This window comes from Colius striatus, chromosome 13 (genome assembly GCF_028858725.1).
Source record: "Colius striatus isolate bColStr4 chromosome 13, bColStr4.1.hap1, whole genome shotgun sequence".
Taxonomy (NCBI): domain Eukaryota; kingdom Metazoa; phylum Chordata; class Aves; order Coliiformes; family Coliidae; genus Colius; species Colius striatus.
The window spans coordinates 9,295,762-9,320,367 of NC_084771.1; the positions used below are offsets into that span (position 1 = coordinate 9,295,762).

Here is a 24,606-nt window from a genome sequence, read left to right on the forward strand (position 1 = left end):
CTGAACCTTGGCCCCTTTTTATGTGTCATTTCAGAAGAAAGCTGTGCAACCAGAAGAGTAATAAACAACTGCCAACTCTGGAAAAGCAAATTAAATGTTTCAGCTTAGCTCTAAACGCATTCACACCCCAGACCCTTAGACTTAAACATAGTCTTGGTGAAATAAGTACAGCAGGGTTAGTCTAGACAGAGGGATTTCCTTACAGGACACCATTCCTCTCCCAAAGCACAGCCTTTAAGCCTTTAACTGGTGTCTATTGTATGTTAACAACTTTGATGTATAGAAGTTGACCGTCTCCCCCATTTCCCTGCACTCCTGCCTCTAGTGATTCTCTAAAAAGAGATCTCTCTTCCACATATGCTGCAATGACTTTTGACACAATTTTGAATCTGAAAAGATTCCCTCAACTTCCAACGAATTTGGATCAAAATGAACTGTAAGAGTAAGGCATGGAGGCCCCACACTTCAGCACAGTCTTTGTTTGCTCTCATTGACTAAAGATTGTATGAAATCACAAGAGAGCATGATGCACAGCAGGTTCTGCAGAAAAAAACCCAGACTTGATAACTCTGGCATTTCAATGACCAGAAAGATTAAGAGGGAAAAACTATGACTGATTTGAAACCAAAACACAGAACTCAGAAACTAAAGGGTCCAACCTTTGGCTGGAAGCACCTTCCATTGCCTGGGAAGTATGGTCTCAGTAGGATAATGAGCAACACAGACACAACAGAGCTCTACTAATTGTAGGAGCAGGAACATCGTCCCCCACTACACAGAAGCTGTATTGAACAGTAAATAGATCCTTTCCAACATGAAATTAAAGATAAAAGAAAGGAGAAATAATGTTATGCATAAAAAAGGTCAAGTAGATGAAATTCTGTGAAATAATTGCTGCAAAAAGTGGCAATTATTTTTCTAAGGAGCCGGTTGTGCTCCTCAAAATCATCCTTCTCCTGTAGTAAATCACAGAAAGATTGATAATGAGAGACAGCAAGATATCGAGTTACAGACCATTGATTAACATTTCATTTTAAAATAAATGAAAAACTAAAAATAGAATTGCAGAACAAAATCTGATTCGATTTCACAATCGATTTCAGAAGCTGCTGCCACGTCCTGGAAGAGCACCAGCACTCTCTGCTGGTCATCCTCACTCAGTCGTTATCTCGGGGAAAAACCAGGAATGCAAATGCATTGTATGTTCTTCATATGGAATTCCATTTTTAGTTTAAATGGTAGATGAATTAGATCCCTATCAGTTTAGCAAACAGCAACTCTAGGAGTTGCTAGGTGTACTATTGGAAGCACTACAGTCATTACTAAGAAGTTATTTACTATGGGAAATCACCATTCACTGGAATAAGTTTCACTGTCACAAAGAAACATCGGATGTTAAATGCTTCTCTCTGCAGAAAGCACTTCTGTTGTGCTGCAGCACAAAGACAAGTCGCTGTGAGAAGTTCCCATGACGCCAAATCCCTTGGCTCCACCCTGACTTTCCATCAATTTTACAGCTATGCCAAGAAAAACAGCTCTTCTTAAAAAAGTCCTAATGCAGCACCGACATCTTCGCCTGTGGTAGTCAGAGTGTGTGTTTGAATCAAAGCAAACCTGCTCCCAGCTCTGTCTCTGTTCCACCCTTGCCAGCAAGCTGGAAAAGCTTTGACTCCCTCTCCCCAGCACCCACCCAAGTCTTCCCCACGCCCCTCCTGGATTACTTTACTGCATCTGAGCCAGAGACTGCACAGGGACAAACAGATCAGGCGCAAAAACAATAAACCCAAAGCCAAGTACCTAAGTGACAGCTGTCCCAGCTTCCAAACTATGCACAGAGCAGGCATCAGTAAGAAGGGTTACAGACTGGCAAATTGAATCCATGTGCAGCTCATGAAAGTGTGGGAAACAAAAGAGACAATGTTAAGGACAGAGTATTCATTAGTAAAGGGCTCAAGTTTCTTGGCTTTTGCTGGTTTGCTTCCCAATGGCCATTTTTCAAGGTAGCTTTTTGTTCTTTAGTTTTGCACATAGTCCTGGAAAGACATTATCCTCTTTCTTAGCTAACAAACTACAGCTCGGTATATGCTGAACTGCTTGCAATAATTTGTCTTTTTAATTCCCAGGGGGCAAAGGAGGAGAACAATGTCAGGGATAAGGTTCTTCTACTGGGCTATACAGTGAGCTTTGGATTAGAGCTTTATATGACATATCTGATCTGATGACCTCGGACACCATCAGAAATGCTCATATACACTATGGGATAAAACATATAAAGAAATCCAATGGGGCTTTTTCGAAAGTACATGAGATTTCATACTGCAGCCCCATCAGCTGGAGCCCAAGTAAAGCCACTAGTGAGAATGGCTGCCTGGCTCTGAGCTCTGCATTGCTGGGCTGGAACTGCCACCCCTCCCCTTCACCACCTGCAAGGCATGTAGCAACTTGGTCATGAGGATGCCTGCAAAGGACTTGGGATGCTGAAGAAATTCAGCTCACAGCTGCAACATTAGGTTGGAGAAAGGGGACCAAGTCATCACAAGAGAGAGGCCTGGGGTCTCCAGTTTTTTTCTACACAAGGAGCACAGTCAACTCTCATTTTGGCTGGAGCACACAGTCACTGCTGAATGAAACGATGTGGGAGGGTGAGTGACACCAGTGAGGGCCTGCTGCTCCCAGAGCCCTGCAGCAGGTCTGGAACCCTCCATCACGTGGGAGACACCCAGAGCAAGACTGCAAAGCCCCAGGTGCCGAGGGCCAGTATTTTCAAGGCAACTCCATATGTAGCAGAACAGAAATAGTATCTTAGGATCTGCTCCATCAGGTCCTTATGGGTCAGCTGAGCCTTGAAAGTCTGACTTGTGCTTCTTCAGAAACATCTGAGTTTAGGCCCTTAGAGGGGAACTGATTTGCTGCTCAATCAAGAAAAAGCAGCAATTAGGGTGGAGTTCTGAAACAAGCAGTTAAAACAGCAGGTCAGAAACCCAGGGTCTCTCTCAAGGTTTCAGTCAGTAGCTATCTGTATAGTATGTGTAGCAAGATATATGTCATTTTACTTTGACCACTTTATGAATAAAAAAATAGGAAGACGACTGCTAAAACAGACAAACAGCTTAAGAGTCCTAAAAGGAATGAACACAGTAGTAAAAAGAAGTGAGTTTTAACATGGTCAAAGTCAGAAATAATTGTTCTAATGCATTCTGCTCCTGACAAATCTCTACTTCAGAAGAGCTTCACATCTGCAGAGGATCCCAAGCAACTTTTGAAGCATTCAGGGCTCACTGACACTCAGCCAAGCGGGACAGTGACAGCCAAACGCCAAGCACAGCACTTTGAAATACTGCACGAGGAACAGAGATTCCTGCCCAAAGGATTAGAGCAAGTTTCCCATTGCACAACAGGACAAAAGGTTTCAGACCTGAAGTTTTCTGTTTTGCAAGAAGGTTAATGTTTCGGACATGACAGGACCCAGCAAGAGATGACAGCTCTACAAAGAATGAGAGGATGCTAAAAGCCTTGAGAACCTGAGTAACAATGGGAAATTAACATGATTACTTTTAAAAAATACTAACTATACGTGCCAGACTGCTCTTAAATACTCTCTTCCCACATTTGTACCCACACCTTTACCTTGGTACCATAAGAATTCCGTATTCAGCTCTGTCCCTTGATCATTAATGCAGACTCCTAAGCTTCAGACTTCAAAGAGACGCACGCGTAAGAGTCACAGGCACAGGACTGGAACAGCATCAAAACCTCCCTGTGCAGGAATCTCAGTCTTCTGTTTGACTTCACTGTACAAATATCTCATTCTATCAAGGCTAGGAAATTCAATGATTTATGTAGAGCTTCCCACAGATTAAGTTAATAAGGGAACCCAACGGTGCCTCATCTCCTTCCGCCTTCCAAACACTGGTAAATGAAAGGAAATGGGAATGTCTCCTGGGGTAAGGGAAAGACGTGAGCGCTCTACAAATGTGCAAGGGAAGAAAGCAAAGGCTTCATTCATTGTGTGGGTATGCACTTCTCCAGGAACCCTCCTCCCTTCTCCTCCCTCCCAGAGGTGGCATAGGATCATGTTCTTAGGGAAACTTGGGTCAATTGCAAAGCCTCACCCACGCCACACTAATTGTCACCTAGAACTGTGGTGGTTTAGTTTTCTTCCTGCTTGTTCTTTTCTACTTTCCCTTGCTTTGTCCCTCCCCCCTTGCTTCTCTTCCCTCCCTCCCTGTGACGCTCAAAACGTCTGCACTCCTTGTTTCCTTGTTTCTGCAGGTTCCCTTTTGTCACATGTAGTACGTTTCCAGTACCACCAGCGTTACTCGGAGTTCCAGTCGTGCCTTACGAGTCAAAGCTTCCAGTGTACCACACTGAACTACAGTTTAACACAATACAACTGATGAAATCAGCACAGACAGATCAAGACGTGGGTCTCTCCGAGATCCTGAGGAACTTAGGAACTCATTTTAATGTCCCTTGCAATCAACATCCCTTTGAGTTACATTTGAGAATGACAGCGGCATTCTCTGGCCAAGATTAAGCCTCACCACAGGACAATCAGAAAGGCTGCTGGGTTTCTTCCACCTTCAGTTGTGGCTGCCCGTGTATCGCCAGCTTTCAAGGAAATTACCCAACACCAAACTATCAAAGGTGCAGCTTCTTTGGTGGTGGTAAGAAAGCTGCTATAGGCCATCAGATTTAGGCCTTTTCAGCAATAAGATGGTCCACACTTGCTCTGAGCTAAGCTAGACATTAAAACGGTAAAGCGTGAGAAGCTGTTGAAGACACACATGCTCCAAAGTGCCCTCATCAGCCTTATGATCCCTCATAAAACACTGGGCTATGGTGACAGTACTGATGGCAGGGGTGTTGTGGAGCACTGATTTACTGACTGAGAAGGTGAACTCTAAAGCCAAACTCAGGAATTCCTCTGCCTAATGAGAACGTCGCAATTAGGTCACCACTGAACGCTGCATAACCACAGACCTGAGCAGAAACATTCCCACACAACCAGTAATAAGTGACAGCAGGTATTTGGAATGAGAACAAGGGTTTCATCCACGTAGCCCTACTGCTGACTTCTGTCGACACACAGCGGTCCCGAGAGAGTCCGTTTCCAGGGCAGACGTGCAGGTGTCGGGACACACAGACCAAGGCTGGCACCAGCAGTTTAGAGCCTCAAGTCCCAAACATGAAAGTGCACGTCCAACTTTGATGTAATTTGACAAGGTGTTCAGAGCAAGTTTTGGGGCCAGAATTCTATTTAGGTCATGTATGAACTGGATTCAGGCCACAACTTTCTTTGTACTTTCTGGACTCCAGTTAGAGCAATGCTTCTAATTCCCAGTAAGTACTTAAGAGAATCAATCAGTTCCATGCCTAACCTTGCTCAGTTCAGGCAAGCCTCCCAACACAAGCCCTTTACTCAAATGACTCTAAGAGGAGAACCCTCTCCAGACTGCTTTTGATCACTGAAACTCCTCCTCTGGCAGGGGGGCTGGACTAGATGATCTTTCAAGGTTCCTTCCAACGCTTAAAATTCCATGTTTCTGTGACCTTCTCCCTCCCTTGGGTCTCGCACAGGCAGGTACCTGCAGCTGGGGCAGACAGGTCAGGAGACTGAAGATTTGTGGGTTAATGGGATGCTGCTCTCATCAGGGAGATTAGGTTGTAAGGCTGTGCCTTTGAAAACTGGCTTCTTCAGTATGGCACTTTGGTTTACGACTGGGGATTTCTTTTAATTAGATTGTACTTTTAATTATTTATGACCTATATTATCTGCAGGAGCTGCCCAAAACCTAAGCCTTAATAGGGATAATTGGAATAATCGTGTTTTTACCTCTTTGTAAAGCACCTTGAGCCCTACTGATGAGAAAGGCTAGGACAGGATTAGATGCTTAATGAAAAATATTCATTAAGAAGTGGAATACAAATGAAAAGTGAGCTAAAATGGAATTTGCTATTTCATGCTGCATTAGGGCTGAACTGAGGACCGTTTATCAGAGGTGATGCTCTCAAAACCTCAACCTGAAAATTGAATTAATATGTTCTTGATGGGAATTTCACAATGAGAGATTCCAGGCGAAGATGCCAAGGGCCAGAGCCAGGGCATAAATGTCACGAGAAGTGAGAACACCTCCCCAAGAGCCCACTATGGACGTGCTGGGCTATCCTACCGTACGCTGGTGATCCAGTCAGTCCGTGGCTATTCACAGCACCAACCAAACGCAATGGGTGCTTAAGATCATCCAAGTTCCTATGTCCACCACAGCTCCTCCACACTACAGATTTGTCCTTCCAGCCCTCACCTTCCTCAAAAAATAACCTGGAACTGAGAGACGGTATTTATGCTCCTGCTTCAACCGTGTTGTGAACGTCACGGTGAGTATTTATGGACCTACCTGAACCAGTCTGCTAATGAAAGGTGTAATCTTTCAACCTGAGGGCAGACCACGAAGCTGTGGTGGGATGGCTAAACCCAGACCCCCAAGGGGCTGCTGGGATCCCCACTCTCTACCAGGCAAGGATACCAACATAAAGCTTTTAATTCTTTGGGAATTATCACCCTCTGACCGGCATTTTTGTTCTCTTGGGACATCAAAGCTGGAGGATTTGGAGTCACTTCGGTTTAATTCAGAGTTTGGGCTGATGCAGATCAACTCCTGTGGGTGTCTGGGGCTGGCAGCGACAGGGACTGTGGAGGGAAGAGGCGGCACAGGCAGGACTGGCAGGAGGGGCAGAGGCCCTGGACCTCCTCTGCAGGGCTGCTGGTACCAAAACAGCTCCTGGCACTACTTGGACTTGAAAGCGGACCTGGGATGGGACAGGTCGGCTCTGCGCTCTCCTTGCAGCAAGTCCTCTGTCCCCTCTACCATACACATCAAACAGTTCCCATTGCACGCCCTCACAGCTTCATCGCTTGCCCACGACGAGACTTTCCCGGGACCGTGCCTGCAGCGACCCCTCCAAATGCCGTCCGCACTCCCCCCACACCGCCCACCTCGCCCGGGAAAGGGCGCTGTCCCCACGAGGGCAGCGGAGAGGAGCGGGAGCCCCTTCCCCGTGCCTCGGCGGAGCCGCGGGGCCGCGCAGCCCCGTGCCGGGAGGTGCGGGAGGCGGCAGCGCGGGGCGCGGGCCGGCGGTTACCTCAGGCGGGGCCACCGCAGCCGTTAGGCGCGAGCCCGCGCCCCCGCCTCAGCAGCCCCTCGGGCGAGGCAGCCCCGGCGCCGCCCCCCGCTGCACCTGCCCCCGACCCCGGCATCCCGACCGGGCAGGGCGGCCGCGGGCCCCTCCTCGTCGCCGGGGGCCGGCGGGGAAGCAGGCAGCCGCGCTCCCCTCACGCAGCCGGCCTCGCAGCGGCGGCCCGAGCCTCCCCCCTACACACACACCCCCCCAACCCAGCTCCTTACCCCGCGGGCACCTGCCCCAGCGGCCGCCCGCTCATCCATCTTGCTCCTCTTCCTTCCGAGGTGACAAAGCCGGCATGGCAATGAGAGGCACCGAGGAGCTCTGGGAAGTGCCTACCCCAGCTTCAGTTATTAACTTTCACCAGGCGGCTGCAACTACGGCACCCGGCATCCCCCGCTGGGCCGGCGCCTGCAAAGGCGGCCGGGAACTGTAGTCCCGCTGCCCGCCCCCAGCGCCCGGGCGCCGGGCTGCGCGGCCCGGGGGCGGCGGGGACGCGGGGACGGAGCTGCTGCTCTCGGCTCCCTTGGGTTTCCACGCCGTGACCGGGGAAAGAGCTGGCCCCGACGTTTGGCCCGTAGAGGCAGAACCTCTGTAGCAGGCCTGGGATACTGGCAGCTGGGGGCTGAAAGCGCAGAAGTGCGCTGTGGAACGCCGTCTGAGCTGCGAGGCGCAGCGAGGCAGCAGGCTGCAAGGGGAATGCACTGAAAAAGAAGGGGCAGAGGTGTTTATCCTTCCCTGTGAGAGAAGGGGCTGCATCCCCCCACACGGCCTCGCTCACAAAATGGCCGCTGCCCACAGCAGTGCCCTCCTTGCAAAGCCAGAGCCAAAGCAGAAGGGTTGGTGTCTGTGCAGTTACAAAGGTACATTTCCCACAGCTGCCTTCCTGCCCAGCCACACCTGCAAATACGAAAGATGTTCTGGGCCCCCTCTGCCACATCAGGGCCAATATCCCAGCACGTGGCTGCTGAGTCACCCAGCTACACTCTGACTGTGGTTTTGCCAATCCATTTCTTCACATATCGTCAATTTCACATTTTACAACATAGAAACAGTTTTTTCCACCTATTGCAGTGAACAGTAGATTGTACAGGCAGACACCAGTATGAAAGCCCTCGTATTTCAGCCTAAGAGGAGCTTGTTTTCTTGAAAACAAAGTCTGTCATGCCCCATTTTTTCATAGTCTCAGCCACGAGGATTGAAACTCTTCCATTTTAATTTCACCCGGTAAGATAATCACCATGCTCAAGCTCTTCATCACATCCTGAGCTTTCTGACAGCTTTTGTCATCCAATGTCTCCTCCACAATGTTTCTGACTAGCAACATTCCTTGCCACAAAAGCACTCCCAATAAAAGCAATGAAAACATTAAAAGCAGGACTGTCAAAGATTCGTGTCTAGAAAAGTTGTCAGAACACAGGCCAAACTAATCTAGGGAAACTGGCGTGACTCCAGAGGATGCACAATTCATTGAGAGAAGGAACCTGTAGCTGTCATATTTTATCACTGCAATATCCAGGTGCTAAAAACCATTAATAGGTAAAGCTCAAGAAAACATCTGGCAACTCAGTCACTCGAGTAATCAGCTGCTAGTCATCATGTTTACAGCTCCTGCAGTCTCCTGTTGAGATGTTTCATCCATTTTTCTGTACACCCCGTAGGGTGAATCTCTCCCTGGCCTTGCTGTACAAGGTTTGCTGTGTTGTGCACACAGACCTGAACATTGCATTAGTTAGAACAAGCCATTTGGAAACAAAAGGACCTTGCAGAGATGTGAGCGTCTGAAACCAGGTGGAAAATGCTTTTAAGCACAGACATCTGTGTTCACAGAGCATTACCACTCCTTGCCATATTTGATTACAGATAGCTTTGGTTTGTTGCTTTAAATGGAGAGGGGAAAAAATCCACAGCAGAGGTAGAAGCCAAACACCAACCTTTCACTGTAACCACCAAGAAATGAACTATGGAGGGAAAATCCGTTCCTGCTCCATGGGAATCCAGCAACACAGGGGCAGAAGAGTGACACTGAAGCGGGCTGTGCTGCCACAAGGCCTTGCTTGCCAGAGCCAGACAAGAACGATCTGTTACAAAACATGGTGGAATGTTTGTTTTTGTAGTCCTGGATTTTCAGAATCCAGTGTCTTTTTCCTGTGTGGCTAACAATCTCTCTCTTTTCTTTGCTGTGTTCCTGCAGCTGGCAGAGGTCTGCACCCCTGCCTGGGAAACATGAGCAAGGGCCAGAAAGCAATCCGAGCAAAACTCTGCATCATTCATGCCTCATCAATGCTTGGGACATCTACAAAGGAAGAGAGGAAAACACTACAGCCCTGAAATCATTTGCATTCTTTCTAGTGTCTTGCTTTTGCACTAATCACTTTTAGCTTTAAAATGTAATAAATCTGTATTTCATATGCAGCTTTATAAGGTTTTAATTCACGTGCCACCATGACAGAGTAAACTGTAGCACACAGGCTGTGTCTATAACACGTGCCTTCATGTTGGTGTGGTGATATTATATACATACAAACAAACACAGAAGTATTCTCTGTGTTGTGGCTTATTGCTTACCTCAGAGCTTCTCTCTATGGATCTCCCTGGCTGCTTGATACTGTTCAGTCCATAAAAGCACCCTACCAATGCTGCTGGGAACTCACCAGGAGTAAAACCAGGCAATTGCTGCTTTACATCACTGGTTTTTCTCTGATCCAGCAGGAAGATACACAAGCAGTTCAGCTGGAGCACTGCATCCTCTTACAGTGCTTACAAGCAGAGCCGCGACTGCTAACATCATGCAAATCACACACTTGGATCCTCAGGAGCCTGTCTGTGTTTGGAGTAGTCCTGGGGCTGGTTTCGAGCCACCCCATGCTCTCATTTGGGTCCTGCAGCAAGCAGAGGAGCCAACATTGGACAGTTGAAATGGAAATCCCAACCTTAAGCCCCTGCACTGTGTTGGTGGTCCTCCACTGAAGATACCTGCAGTTCTGCAACATGCTTAAGCCACATACACAGACCTGATTGTCCAACAGGGTGGTTTTACTGTGCTACTTTTAGCACCACAGACTTGAGCAAAGGTGCATTGTTCCGTTTGCCTGTGACTTAAGTCTTTACCAGCCTTTGGCTTCTCCCCTGTTCAGATCAGGGACACAAGTTGCCTACTGTGAGAAATGCTTTAAAACTTGCACTTCTTTTACTAGACTCACACATTCAAACTTTCATCTTCCTTTATTACTCAAAGGCAAACTTTAACATGATAGCACATCTGGAACAATTTACTTCCTTACCAGCAACAGTCACTTTGATGGTGACCAGGTGCTTGTAGATCTACTGGACAAAAACTAAAGTGCAAAAAGGAAAACTACCTCTGACTCCTGATGCCAGGAAGGTATTTGAATGCAGGTGATTCTAAAAATCTGAAAGAAGGAGCATATACAAACTGGGAGCACTTTAAACATGTTTATTCAGCAGCTATTACAATCAGCCTCCAAAAAACTGGAGTCCCCTCTTGTTTCTGAACCGTGTCAAGTGATGGAAATGCCTAAGAACATCGAAGCTAAAAGAGTGCACTCCTTTCTGAGAAACAGACAGGTCTAACAGGGATGAATCTCTTTGAAAAGGCAAGATATAAATATATACACTCTAAATTCACAACAACAGTTTAAACTCACTACGTTAATTCAAGTGGGGTAACAGTGGACAAATCCACATCATGTAAACTGCGGTCGTAAGGATCTCTCTGCTGCCTTCTCCTCAAACCCTGCCCAGTGCCGGTTTACATTCTGTGATCTGCCTGCAGAGCTGCAATACAGAAGCGCTGAAGTGTTGAGTCTCAGGGGCTGTGCACAGGACGTGGGGCCATCCATACTCTCTCCTCTCTACACGTTGCTCAAGGCATCCACACCAGGGAGAACTTTACCTGTTAGAGCAGGTCAAAAATACCAACACGGTTAAGAACCCTTCTGCCTGCAAACAACTGAGCTTCACACTTGGAATTGCCAGTGTTTTGACACCTTAAAACAAAACCAATCAGAAATTAGAGGTGGAACATGGAAGAGCTTGGCTCTGCACACCCCTCTGGTGACAACTGTGGCTCTGAAGGCATATGGGTTCCATCTGAACCGTTGCACACAAACACCCCGTAGGGTTGTCAGGAGTATCCAGCTGCACTCGCTTGTCAGCAGACAGAATCTTAACATACCACCATCATCAATCCTCAGGAACAGGAAATTCCTATCCAAGTCTCTGCTATAGGGTCAGATCCAAACACCCAAGATCTTTTTCCATGAACTTTGATGGCAAAGGAGATTTTTGCCTTGGATTTAGGGAGTTACTTTGTACTTTCTTCAATGCCCAGTGGCACAGAAAGAGAAGTTTGGCATGTGTGGTGGAAATCTTAAGAATGGATTAAGGGGAAGAAAACAAGCAAGCTTCCCATGAGCCTCACATCTTCTCCTGGCACTAAAAGACACAGGTCTAGATGTTTACTTGCCTCGTTCCAACTGATGGAAGCAAGGAACATGCTCATCTTTTTTACTGCTGAGATGAGGGAGCCCTGGCCCAGGCTGCCCAGGGAGGGTGTGGAGGTTCCTTCTCGGGAGGTTTCCAAACCCACCTGGACACATTCCTGTGTGACATGATCTAGGTGGGACCTGCTTTAGCAGCGGCTGGGACTGGAGCAGCTCTGCAGGGCCCTTCCAGCCCCCATCATGCTGGGATTCTGTGAGGGCTCAATACTGAAGAGAGATCATTCTGTTTTTCCTGTCTCTGTTTTTTCCACACCACCTACCTTCAAATGCCCGAGCTGTGTGGCAGTGCTGAATTTTAACACTGTTCACAACTCACTGGGTTTGCTGGGAGAGGTTTTGGTTGGGGCTTTTTTGTCTTAAACCCTCTGAAGCTTTTCTAATTAACCAGACTTCCGTTACATTTAAAAGATCACACACACAAACCCACATTTGGGGCCAAAACTTAAAGACAAGTTTGTCCTTTTGAATAAATGGGTTGCACAGTGTTTCCTTCTAACCATCTGCATTCTTTCCCTTTACCATCACTCCCTAGGCAACAGAAACAAAAGTTCTGTCTCCTGTGTAACTGCTGGCAACTAACAGCTGCAACACAGTTCAGTGCAGTTGCTTTTCCACAGAGAAGTTGACAGCGTTAGATAATTTACACACATTGGGAAACAGCAAATTACCAGAGGAAATGAAAACTCATTTGGAGCACAATGTAACTCGTTAGAGGAATCCTGCAAATTCTCACCATTTTGAATTCCAAACACCCTCATGCAGGTTTGTAAGTGATCACTAGAGGGCTCCCAAAACCAGGGAGTTTCAAACCATGAGCTGAAAGGGAGACTTCTGGCAAAAAATTCCAGACTGTTCTGGTGAGAAGCAGAGCCTGGGTGTTTCCAACAACCTGGTTTGCAGGTCTCAGGGGGGCATCTGCACAAAGCAGCCTGACTGTATTTTCTCCTCCAGCATTTTTGCTTTCTGGGAGTGGCAGACTGTGCTCCATTCTCTTTCCTCCCTTGCTCTATCAGGACTACAAAAGAAGAGCAAGGAGGAGCTCATTGCTGAAAAGCTGCATGCAACTCCACAGCTCTACAGGTAGAATATAAGACATTCATCCTATTGTTGTGCTTTCTGGAATACCAACACATGGCAGAGCACCCACAACTACCCCTTTTGCTCAAACAAGTGAAGATAAGAGTTACCCTCTAGCAGTTCCAGGCTGGCACCACCACCCGTGCTGACATGGCTAACCTTATCCTCAGTGTTCCACTTTGCACAGCAAGTAGCTGTATCTCCACCACCTGTAGGACAAACAAAAGCCAATGAGACACACAAGAAATTGAGATTTTGTTCAGCTAAGGGTCAGAGCCTTGCAAGGGGCTGGCCCTGCAGTTTTTAAAGGCCTATCTCCAAGCTGAAGGACAGATGAAAACAAGAGCAAAAACCCTCCAATTTGACAAGTATTTTTCCTGGCAAGCAGAAGCTTCCTTGTTGCATTTAGAAAGACAAGAGCCTGCAGGTACAACTACTTACCAATAATGGTGATGCAGCCCTTTCCAGTTACTTCTACCACTTTGTCCATCAGGGCTTTGGTTCCTTTGGAAAACTTATCCCACTCAAAGACACCAACTGGACCATTCCACACGATTTGCTTGGCCCTTCCCACAACTTCAACAAACTTCTTCACACTCTCAGGGCCACAGTCCAAGCCCTAAGACAAGAGAAGCCACAGATACTCATCTTCCTAGTACAGACAAGTAATCCAAGCCTCACAAAAGCTACTTTAGACTTAGGAATTCAAAACAAAAAGCAGGGCTTCAGTTTCATTAAAGCAGCACACTGTGCAGCTCAACTGCCCTCAGGAACATTTGCAAAGGGTCACAATCACAATCTCCTCCTTTAAGGTGTCCTTCCCACTCCACTGCTGCCCGTTACTCCTTTTAGACCCTTCACCTATTAAAACCTACCATCCAGCCAGCAGGAATGCCTGAAGCCACTGTGGCTGACCCAGTCTGTGCATGCTCATCAAATTTGTCTGCAGTGATAAAGTCAACAGGCAGAGTGATCTTCACACCATTCTTCTCTGCCTTGGCCATCAGGTCCTTGACAATTTTTGATCCCTCTTCATCAAACAGAGAGTTGCCAATCTAAAGAGAAATTATTTGGGAAACAGAAGAGAGAGGCGTTTGTTTTAGCTACGAGTCATTCCAGCAGCAAAGTCAAACTTCTCAGTCATTCTGGAAAGGCTGTTTTCTTCCAGCACCTGCCTAGACACAGGAACTCCATCTTTGCAAAGTGATTGTAAAGTAACTTCTCAGTGCTCCCTTGCAGAGTCAAAATAGCCAGTGCTCAACACCAGAATTTATAAGGCACATTCTGACCATATTCCTTACTAGAAGCAGACATAGAACTGCTCTTTACATACCTCCATGTTGTTGATCACTTTGAGGAAGGTGAATGCCATTCCACCACCAATGATCATCTCATTGACCTTATCCAACATGTTACTGATCAGCTGGATCTTATCCTGAACTTTGGCTCTGGTGAGAGGGAGAAAGAAAAACAATGAATAATGTTGCCACCTCCCAAAATTCCACAGTTATAACCAACTCTGTGGTAACCTTTAGCTAAGACAGCATGAAGCCTCACAAGGACTCCTGGGGTTGGAGCTGAGTTAGTCAACTGCTATTTGGTCATGGCAATATATTGTGGCACATCAAGGCCATTCTGAGAGAAAGATCCAACACAGGAGCTGTTGGGAGTAGGCAGAAAGGGAATGTGACAACATAGCAGGCCAGCATTAAACATCAGCTTACAAGAGCTCTATCCAGCCCTCCATTTGTTTCCTTTTTAAATATAATCCCTGTTTGGCCTTTTAGAGCCTGATTTCCCCTGGCTGCCCAGACAGGCAGAGCAGAGGGCCCTGCCATTCATAACCACTATCCAGACTTTACTAACAGGCCTGATATTTTATCATTTTGGCTATCCTAGTTGCTGCTCTAACTTGAACATCTGATAAGGTAACTATCAGTCTTTCCCTTGCTGAAACACTTGCAGTTTCCATGAAAGGCAAAGTGGAACACTGAGGATAAGGTTAGCACTCACTGACAGATCACCTGCAGCTCTAAACCTTGCAAGGGTGCTAATGAAAAGGAAAAAAAGCATTGTTCAGTAGAAGTAAGATCACAGAAATGTAAAACTTGATGTTAGAGCGCAATACTACTACTTAAAAAACCACACTGATGGGTGCCAAGAGCAGGAATAAGCCACATACTTGTGCCAAGAACAGGGGAATGTTTGTGTCCTGTTACAGACCTACAGTGCCAAACTGGGTAGATAACAAAAATCAGCAGCAATGGGAAATTACTGACTGACACGAGCAGTCACTTGGTTCTGCACCTTCAGGTCTCTTTGCACAGGAGCTGCTGGGGAAGAGTAGAGTCCAGCTACAGTAGGTCAGCGTTGCATAATGACAGTTGGTGTCAACTGACACGTGCTGAGCTTGCAGGATGCCTGTACTCTGAACTGTGGAGGAAAGGTCACTGACAGTGTTTCAGGGCCATCATGTGTATCTAACAGATCTTCTGCTTCCTCTGTACAGCAAACTGCTGTGGGCTACCTCAGTTTGGGGACTGTGAGAGGTCAGAAGACACAATGAGCAGACCATGATGGTATCATCACAGGAGCGGTCACAGCCAGCTCGCTGCTCTCTAATCCACTTGGGAATCTCAGGACTTACTGACAAATCTGAGCTGTGGATACAGCTAAAAGGAAAACGCTTGCTTGAACCAAGCCAAAATAACCCTTCATTTCTTAGACAGGAGTTGAAAAGAAATACAGAGTGAGTATGTTCTTGAGTCTTACCCTCCAAGAATTGCTAAGAAAGGTCTCTCTGGGCTCTCCAGGGCTTTAGCAAAATAATCCAGTTCTTTCTTCATCAGGAAGCCAGCAGCCTTCTGAGGCAGATTGACACCTACCATGGAGCTGCAGAATAAAAGCAAGAAGTGAGGAAAGGAAAGGTTTTCTGTCAGTACAGGTCCAAACATCCCCAGGTCTCACAACATTCTCAAACCAGTTTTGGTTTTATAACCAAATATTTTCATTGCTGCAGCAATGAGAAGAGCCACTACCTGCATGAAAACAAACACAAGGGGTTTGTTTGCCTGGTTGGATAGGATGGCTGCACATGCTTACTTTCTGAGATTGTTTTTGTTATTGATATTCAAGACACTGAGAGTGTTAACTAGTGATCCAAAATCCTGAGGGACAAAGCAGCACGGTGAGAGCAGAGATGTCATCCTGCAATAGCACTGGATTATGAAATCAAGCTCAGATTGGACCACTACAGTTTGCAAGGACACATATCTAAACAGTTACTAATCTTATGGAAATGAAAGCTGCTGTGAAGGCAGGACAATGTATACAAGTAATTTCTATCTCTTCAAAGCCTAAAATGTCAATTGAAGCCTTAAGAGTTTCAGTAGTCTGCTGTTCCCAGAGGCAAACTTGAAAGAGCATGCACTGTTGACAACTACCTCTACTAACTCTATTACTTTGGGAAGAAACACAGCAGAATGATAATGGAATAAGCCCAAAAGGAAGTTAAAACTCATTGGAGGTAAAGCTGCATGTGTTTCTGTGGCGGATATCACTCTGTAGTTCTGTCTGGGGAAGGAAAATGGATACACACCTGTGAGCTCGGTGGGCAGTCCCAAAAGCATCATTGACGTACACATCTCCCAGCTTAGAAAGAGAGGCTCTGAAAGCCTCCACCTTGCCAGAATCAGCCTTTATCTAAAAAGAATGACAAATCTGTGTTATTCAGGTACACTGAGTTGATTCTGAAACTAAAGTCAAAGTCAGCAATTTGACTTGTAAACCCAAAGCAAAGAAAGATCAGCTGGAGGAACTCATTAGTTTATCCTGTGGGTCACTGTATTTCGTGTGTACTTTCCCAGTCCAGCAGAGATAACAAAAAGGTTCAGATGGTTTAAACTCTGGAGCACTGTCAACATTTTAGTCTCTCTCCAACAGATCTCCAGTTTTGTGTGGTGAACACAGGAAACAGAAAGGGTGTGCAGAGACAAGACAATGCCAAGATGAAACTAAACAAACTCATGCACGCTCACTGACAACGTGTGGTCTCCAAGTGCCACAGGTAAAAGGATGAGCTCTTAAAGGACTGATTTAGCAAATGCATTGGGGATTAGCTTAGAAATAGCCTGCACACTACAATAGGCTGCAGTGAAAGCAGCCAATGTTGTAAAGCTGGAGATAAACTTAAGTTTAGTAGGCAAGAACAGATGCATTTTGTTAAACAACTCTATGCTCTGAGCATCCTACCAAATCCTCGTGGGATGCTTTATGTAGTTCAGTTTTCTTTCTCACCATGAAAAGACAGCAGAGCTCACTTAAACAGTAAGTGACTGCGCAGACCTGGTTTACAGCCACTTGCTCTTAGAGAAGAGCCCAGACTGGCAGTCAGGTGACCAACTCTCCCAGTGCCTTCCACTTCACCACCCCATGAGAGGCCTCTGCTGGCACTCAGAAGTAACACCATGGGCAGGAATGCAGGAAAGTATGGCAGATGAGTTCAGCACAGCTCTGGGTGCCCTTTTATTCAACTCATCCTGAACAGAAGAGAAGCCAAAGGGACTACACAGATTATAGAATAACGCTGTCAGTTGCTCCTCCACTAGGTAAATTGCCTGGCTTTACATAAAGAGGTTGGGTGCTCCCGTGAGAACTAGTAACATCTGTAAGCACAACACAAAGAGCTCTGAATAAAGGAACCATTACCACTTGTTCTGCAAATTAAAGTCTTGCCTCTCTCTTCTCCCTGCTACCATATTGGCTTTCAGTTCAGAGCAGTGGCACAGAGTTCTAGCAGTGAACAATTCCAGACTTGTTCAATTTCTCATTGCCACCTGCAAAGGCCTTCTAGTTCTCTGGGCTATTTTTCCCAGCTCCAGGAGTCCTCTGTCAGCCCATAAAGGGCACCACACGATGCCACATTCCACTCCACACAATCTGAAAGAGCCAAGGGCTGCGTAAAGTCAACGGGGTCAGCGTCGCCAAGAAAAGCAGCTGTCTGGAGCAAGCTTCCTCCCTGACCTTCAAGAAAATGTCAGAGGTGCAAGGCAGCCTGATTCCAGATTACTACTCTTAAGAGCAGATAGGTTTATAAAAGGGTCTGATAACCCCCATGCTGCAGAATGTTTGAACATGATAAAACATTAGCAGAACACCATGAAGGAAGCGTCATTCTTATGGTCCCGAGGCAACAAACTACATCCCACAGCCTCTGGGTTTTGTGTCAGGCAGCCCAAAATAGAGTTTAAGCAGCAGCAACCAATTTCCTGCACAACCCTATTTTGCTCTTTTCCCTTCCTATACAGACCAGACCACACCACAGAGTCATCTTAAGCTGTTTCATCTTGGAAATCCAATGCCTTTGACTCAGTGTTGCACAGCAGGGTAAAAGTGGAACTAAGATCCCTGACATCCTTCTGAGGGCAAATTCATAAGGGACATTTTAGACAGGCTGCTGGCTTCTTGGCCATCTGCAGCAAACAAGGTAGTAAGATCAGAGCAGACATGCACAAAAGCTAGACTTGAAGTCTCACCTTGTTCCCTGAAGCATCCTTCCCTTTCCCTTCTTCTTCTACGTGGAATCGGAGGTTCTCTAGCAGGATGATGGAGCCAGCTGCAGGATTAGCACAGGCCTTCTCCACCTCAGGACCAACACAATCCTTCAGGAACAAGACTTCCCTGCAAACACAAGATACACACTGCAATTCACCAGACTCTTCCTTTCAGAAAGGAAAAGCAAGCATCCAGCTCTGCTGAGAGAGAGGGCTGGAAGCATGCTTGCTTGCTCTTCTACTTCACCTGCCCAGGAGTGCTTTAAGCTCCACAGCTACTGGGGCCAAGGAGAACTTGTCAGGCATGGGAACACCATCCGGGCGACCCAGGTGACTCATCAAAACCACCGACTTGGCTCCATGATCCAAGCAGTGCTTGATGGTAGGAACAGCTGCCTTGATTCTGTAATGGCAGAGAACAACAGATTACAAAGGATCCAAGGAAAGTTTACCAGGCAACCAGACTTAGTAACCACTGACACAAGACCCCTGGGAGTTGTCCCTCAAAAATGACAAAGAACACAAGGGCAGGACAATTAGTTAAGGAGTCCTCTCCTCAAAGACAGCAGTAAAATGTGTTTTGTCACCTAAGTTGTACTGATTGCTTGTAACTAGGAAATGTCAAGGACATGCTTGAACATTAAACCAGCTTCCTGGTTTAGTCTGTGATTCTGAACTCATAAACAAACAATGGGAATGCTGAGCAGGGAGCATATTGTGATGAACACACCTGCCATCTGCCTCCAAGTGACACACAAGCAAGACATGACATATGGTGTCACTGTTTCTAAACCCTGTGCCTTTGTATGATGTGCTGGAACAATTATTTTACCATAAGCCAAGAAGTTAACACAACCACAAGGTAACCAGGAGGCAGAAAGTCTTCTGGATACAGCCAACAACGCAGCAAGTTTTCACAGGCAGCCAAAGGGACGTGGCTGTGACATGTTTGTAACGCTTCAACAGCGTTTGACGTGTAGGATCTCTACAATTAAGAGACTCTTTCTGTGTGCTCTCCACAGCAGCTGCAGTGAGAAGCAGCCTCGTAGTTAGCATCACCTGCTAATAGCTGCAGGGTTTTTAATTAACAGTTGCTGGACTTTCTCTGAGACACCTCTAATGTTTTTGTATAAGCAATGAGAGCTTAATCACAACAGTGTTAAAGGTACCACTAGCAGAACTGGGCTAAGATCAGAGAGAAAAGACTTTGGGGCTTCCATCTGGGCTGGAAATTAGCGCTCACCTTTGATTGTTGGTTATCTTGTGATCCTTCATTGGAACATTGAAGTCAACCCTAAAAAAACCCAGAAATAAAATTAAACACTCAACAAGTTATTTCTTTTATAAAGAGAGAGAAGCTGGCAGTAAAGGTGCTGCCTAGGAAAGCAATGCTATGACTAGAGCAAGATGTTTTAGCTCTGACTTTTACATGAGTTCCATTTTGAATTCAGGATATGATTAGCCATTTCTGTTCATAATAACAGAACACAAATAGGGAACACAACTGCTGGAATGGCTTATCAAAGCTGCGCTCCCAATACATCCTAACGCCGCCCGTAGCCGCGACAGCCACATCTTCCTGCTGGAGTGGGAGATAAAAGTGTGATTGAACACAATCACCAACCAGGAGCTCCCAAGGCAAAGGAAGCAAAGGATGGAAAGTGAGAGTGTGCTCTCTAAAAGATTTGGTTGGAAAACTGTGGCAAGCAGGCAGGCCAGAGAAAGCTGTCCAGTTATTGCCCGCAACTTTGAATTTCTGCTCTCTGCAGCCAAGTGCTGTGGCTCATCACATCCCCACTGGAAAACCTGACATGGATCTAGAGTGTAGATGAAGGGCTGGAAGGGAGGAGTTTCAGCAGCCGTAGCTCACCAGCACACCTTGTGCCCACGCGCTGACTAGCGGCAGCAGGAAGCTGTGTTGTGTAACAGCAAAGGCAGAAATTACTCACGGAGCTACGGAGAGAACATGTAACCGACTGTAACAGCCACTTGGAACCAGGAAAGTGAAAGGTGGTGTTACAGCTTTACCCTTAATCATTCTCTATCTATATTAAAGACTAGCAAAAATTGGGAGGTTGCTTGAATCCTCTTGTAGCTTGCTCAGCACAAGAATTGGAGAGCAAGAACGACAAAAGCTGCCAACAAAACAGGAGTAGATGGGCAGAAAGAAATCGAACTGGCAGGCCCACAGGACAGCGGGATAATTCTGGAAAGGGGAAAGAAAAGCACCATTCTGATACTACTGTTCTAAAAGGAGAAAATAAAAGAACAGTTTGCTTTACAAAGCCAGTAGAGCTACAAAAGAAAGACCCAGCTCATCCAATTCTTCCCCACGGCAGACACCTGAAACCTGAGCTCCCCCTGAACCCTTCCTGCTCCCTATTCCTATCTCTCCTGAAGCTTCAATATTAGGACTGGAAGATAGGCAGGTTATGAGTGTGACAAAACTATGATGAATATGAGAAGGGGGAAAAAAGGGGGTATTGATTTTAGTAGCGCTGAGAGCACAGGATGACTCTTTTCAGGGAAAAGAGATGCAGGAGGGAAGTTCGAAGTTTGGCAACAGAATTGCAAAGATAGATTAACAAAGAGAGTTCAGTAACTATCAGAGACTAAGAGCTGGCTCACTCCTCTGGCAGTGCAAGACTGCTCTCTGATACAACTCGGAAAAGGAAAAACCAGTCCCATAACAACAACAAGAGAAGAATAATCAGCTGCTAGAAAGATGAAACGACCTTTTGTTGTTTCAGATTTAGGAGGTGCATGTAAATTCTGAACTGGCTCCTTCAGTACTCATTACAGGAGCTAGTTTCTGGTCATCAAATTTCAAGGTGAGAGAACAGAGGGAACCTGTCTGACAAACACTACAGGGAAAAGGAAGTTGTAACGTTGTTATACCCGCTCACTCATCGAGCACGGCAACGGACACGTGGTAGCCACGTTAAGTTCTTTGACCTTGGACAAAGAATCGCACAATAAACTGAGTGTTTTGAGTAGGATCTATCAAATGTACCTCAGTGCCCTTATCTCCCACTGCTTGGCAAGAATTCCAACAACAGGCTTCCAGTGTTCTGTAAATAAGCAATGAATTCCTATTTCAGGGCCTTGCCCCAGGCCGTGATGAACACCAGCGATTTAACTCTTGTTGCAGAGCATCACTGTTATTTCATTCGGGGAAATAGCCAGTCACATTTTAACCTTTTTTTTTTTAAACTGCAACAATTTTTGGATGCACGGGAAAGAAAAACGGAGCTGTGGGCTCACAAATAAAAGCCTGGCAACTGGCTCGTTTTCCTCCGCAGGAGCCTGCGGGTGAAACACGTACGAGCAGAGTGACTTCTAAAGCTGAGACTCGGCATTCTCACACCCCCGTCGCGTCCATCACGTCTGCCCTCACGAGAAAGCGCACGCGTGTCTGCGACGGGGAACGGGAACCACGGGCTATCTACAACTGCCGGCACAGGGGGGAGAAAGAAGCCAAAACGAAACCAAAACCTCGCAGAAAAGACTTTGCCGGGCTCAAAACACGAGGCCGCCGAGGACAGCGATGACTTGCTGCTCTCTGCAGCGAGCAGTACGGGGCTGGGCATGGCCGGCGGGGCCCGGGAGGCCGCGGGCGGCTCCGCGCCCTCCGGCATCCCCGGGAGGGTTTCGCGTCCCCACACCCCGACCCCCGTCCCCTTCCCCCGCCCCCCGCGCGGGGCCTGGCCGCTCCTGAGGGCCGCGCCCGGGACAAGGGCACCAGGGCCGGCGGCGCCAGGCACTGCCCGAGCCGGGCCGTTCCCGGGCTGCAACGCGGGCGGCGGGCCCCGGCTCCTCACCTCATGACGACCCGCTTGCCCTTCACGTCCACCTTGTCGAGGGTGAGTTTGTTGGAGAGAGACATCTTCGCTGCCGCTGCTGGCGCCCGCACACCCGCTGCTGCCGCCGCCGCCCGCGCTCTGCCGCAGCGCCCGGCCCGCCCCGCCCCCGCGCGGCACCCATTGGTCCGCTCTGCCCGCCGCGCCTCGCTATTGGCCCAGCCGCCTGCCCGTCAGCCGTCTGCCCGCCCCCCGGAGGCGGGCCCGCAGCCCGAGCCCCGTCACGTCCCGCACGCAGCCGCCGCGCCGCGCCCGGGTCGCCCCGGCGGGGCCTGAGGCGCTTTGGGGCTCAAGCAGCCCAAGCCCCGGCACCCTGGGAGGCACGTACCGACCTAGCCTCGAGTTAACCGTAGGTTTGGCTTTAAAATTAAGAGTAAATCTCTTTTTTCCCGGCAACGGCAGCTCAGCAGTTGCAAGGAACATGAGCCGGCCCGGCCGGGCGGCACCATCCCGCTCCCACTGCTGGAACGAGGCACCGCTTGCAGTTGTTTCCTTCCTTAAATAGCACACTGCCATGACTCTATTTCCAGCCTCTAAACGCCCCCAGTTCTGGATAAATTATCCATACAGGTTGCACGATGCTTGCTTCAAAGGACACGGTTCAACTCCTTGCTGCTGACTCACAAAGGAAAGCTCCTTCCAGCTGCAGCCCGCACTCATCCCGGCACCACTTTCCCTGGTAAATGGATGCATTCATTAGTAGAAGGCTTGATTTTAAAAAGCTGGCAGCCATCGCCTGCTAGGGGTAAAAAAAGTAGGGAGCAGAAATGTCACAGGCAGTGGCATGAGCACAGTAACCTGAGCAGCCCCAGAAGGAGCACCCGACGGCTCTAGCCCACGGCTCTGTGAGGAGAGGGGATGGCAGGACACTTGCTAATCCCAGGTCAGAGGAGGGCATCCAGGAATAAAGGACTAAGTAAGCCATAGTCAAAGTACATAAACAAAACTGACCAACAATCACAGAATCTGAAGGGTTGGAAGGGACCTTGGAAGCCCATCCTGGCAGATGCAGGATCACCTAGAGCAGGTCACACAGGAAGAACACTCTGCCTCATAGGAGTAACTCCATTCCAACTATACACATCTATTAGGCCAGCAGAGTGTTGGAGAAGTAGTCTGTGGTCATCTGAAATGTGCTTTGTGCACTCTTAAAGGACATTTCTTTGGGCAGAACTGCAGCCATAGTTCATAAGGTGTACTCTGGTGTTAGGCTGTCTTGCTTGTTCTCCATTTCTTGGTGAAGAACATGAGGTGAGGCAACAGACAAGATGTCACACAAGAACTTGTGCTGGCAGAAGATAATTCAACACATAATATGGCCAAGGCACCAGAATTTGTGCATTAAAAAGAAGTTTCAAAGAAAGGGGAGGTATTGGAGATACATGATGAGACTCAAAGCCCATGTCCATGCTTGAGTCAGCTTTCTGTCCTTTCCTCCTCTTGTGAAATATTTAGAACACAGTGCAAATATTTAAAGAAAAAGGCTCATGCAAACAATTTGAAAGCTGTACTTTAAATTAATCAGTACAACAAAGCCAAAAGGGCAAAGGGTTGGTAAAAACAAAACTAAGGACCTGGGGTTAGACCTGTGATTACCTGAGGCAGTAATTCCTAGGAATGCAAGAGAGAAGCTGTACTTCAGACAGGCATAGCCCTGGCCTGCATGACCCTGCCTGCTTCCTTCAGCCAAAAGGAATGGGATGCTGGCAGGTTTTAGACAGAGCACAGGCTTTGGTGCACTGCCTGCATATTTACATGAATCAAACTGAAGAGCTGTGGCTGGGGCACCAACAATCTGCATTTTCATCTGTATCACATGATGCAGCCCTCAGGAACTTCCTGCTTTTATAACCACACTTTGCATTTTAATCTACTTACTTAAAAAAAAGGCTTTGGCACAAGTCCCACCTTTTCTTTTCTCTTTGCAATGTTCAAGCACAGGTAGCTTGCAGGAAAGGTGACAGCATTCTTGAGAGAGATGGAACATGTTCAGGAGAGAGAGTGGGAAATAGCCTTTTTGTTGTTGTGCCTCTCAGTGCTGACTTCTCTAGATGCTCTTCAAACAGAGCATCACCGAATGAGCTGACAGCGAGACCATGTCTAGTGTTTTACAGCAGGGATCATTTATGTGCTCTGTAAACTATCAGCCTGCTGTGGCTCTGTAGAATTATCAGAGGCTTAAGGGTGGAGAAATTACAAATGATTTGTGCACAAGGTGAGCTTTCACCTTCATGTCCTGAATAAAAGGTGGAGTGACCTGCTGGTAAACTTCTCTGCCCTTGAGCACAAGGCAGAGCCTCTGCCTCCATATGTGATCCATACAGCACTCACTGCACTCTGAGCATTACCAGGTGGCAGCGTTGGAATTTAAGGACAAAGTAGGAAAAATATTAAGATTTATACCCACAA

The 24,606-nt window shown here is 47.3% G+C and overlaps 2 protein-coding genes across 2 annotated transcripts in view; both read right to left on the minus strand.

Moving 5' to 3' along the window:
• AMOT (angiomotin) overlaps positions 1-7,540 on the minus strand; it is a 62,816-nt gene extending 55,276 nt beyond the window's left edge. Inside the window, exon 1 of the mRNA XM_062006628.1 lies at positions 7,407-7,540. The gene's annotated coding sequence lies outside the window, so the exon portion shown is untranslated. The remainder of the gene's footprint in view (positions 1-7,406) is intronic.
• Positions 7,541-10,624: 3,084 nt separating this feature from the next.
• On the minus strand, positions 10,625-22,288 carry PGK1 (phosphoglycerate kinase 1). The gene is made up of 11 exons (XM_062006523.1): positions 22,159-22,288; positions 19,581-19,631; positions 18,585-18,740; positions 18,320-18,464; positions 16,384-16,487; positions 15,558-15,677; positions 14,119-14,233; positions 13,661-13,840; positions 13,227-13,404; positions 12,896-12,994; positions 10,625-11,098 (listed from the first exon to the last, which is right to left on the minus strand). The coding sequence occupies exons 1-11, from the start codon at positions 22,221-22,223 to the stop codon at positions 11,058-11,060; spliced, it is 1,254 nt and encodes a 417-aa protein (XP_061862507.1). The 5' UTR covers positions 22,224-22,288; the 3' UTR covers positions 10,625-11,057.
• Positions 22,289-24,606: the final 2,318 nt, after the last annotated feature.

Excerpts from the sequence above, each read along its gene's own strand:
- PGK1 (XM_062006523.1), bottom strand. The coding sequence starts at position 22,223 with ATGTCTCTCTCCAACAAACTCACCCTCGACAAGGTGGACGTGAAGGGC. Across the intron at positions 15,678-16,383 it reads ACTGCCCACCGAGCTCACAG|CTCCATGGTAGGTGTCAATC; the intron begins GTGTGTATCCAT and ends TTTATTCTGCAG. Across the intron at positions 11,099-12,895 it reads CAGCCTGGAACTGCTAGAGG|GTAAAGTTCTCCCTGGTGTG; the intron begins GTAACTCTTATC and ends CTGCTCTAACAG.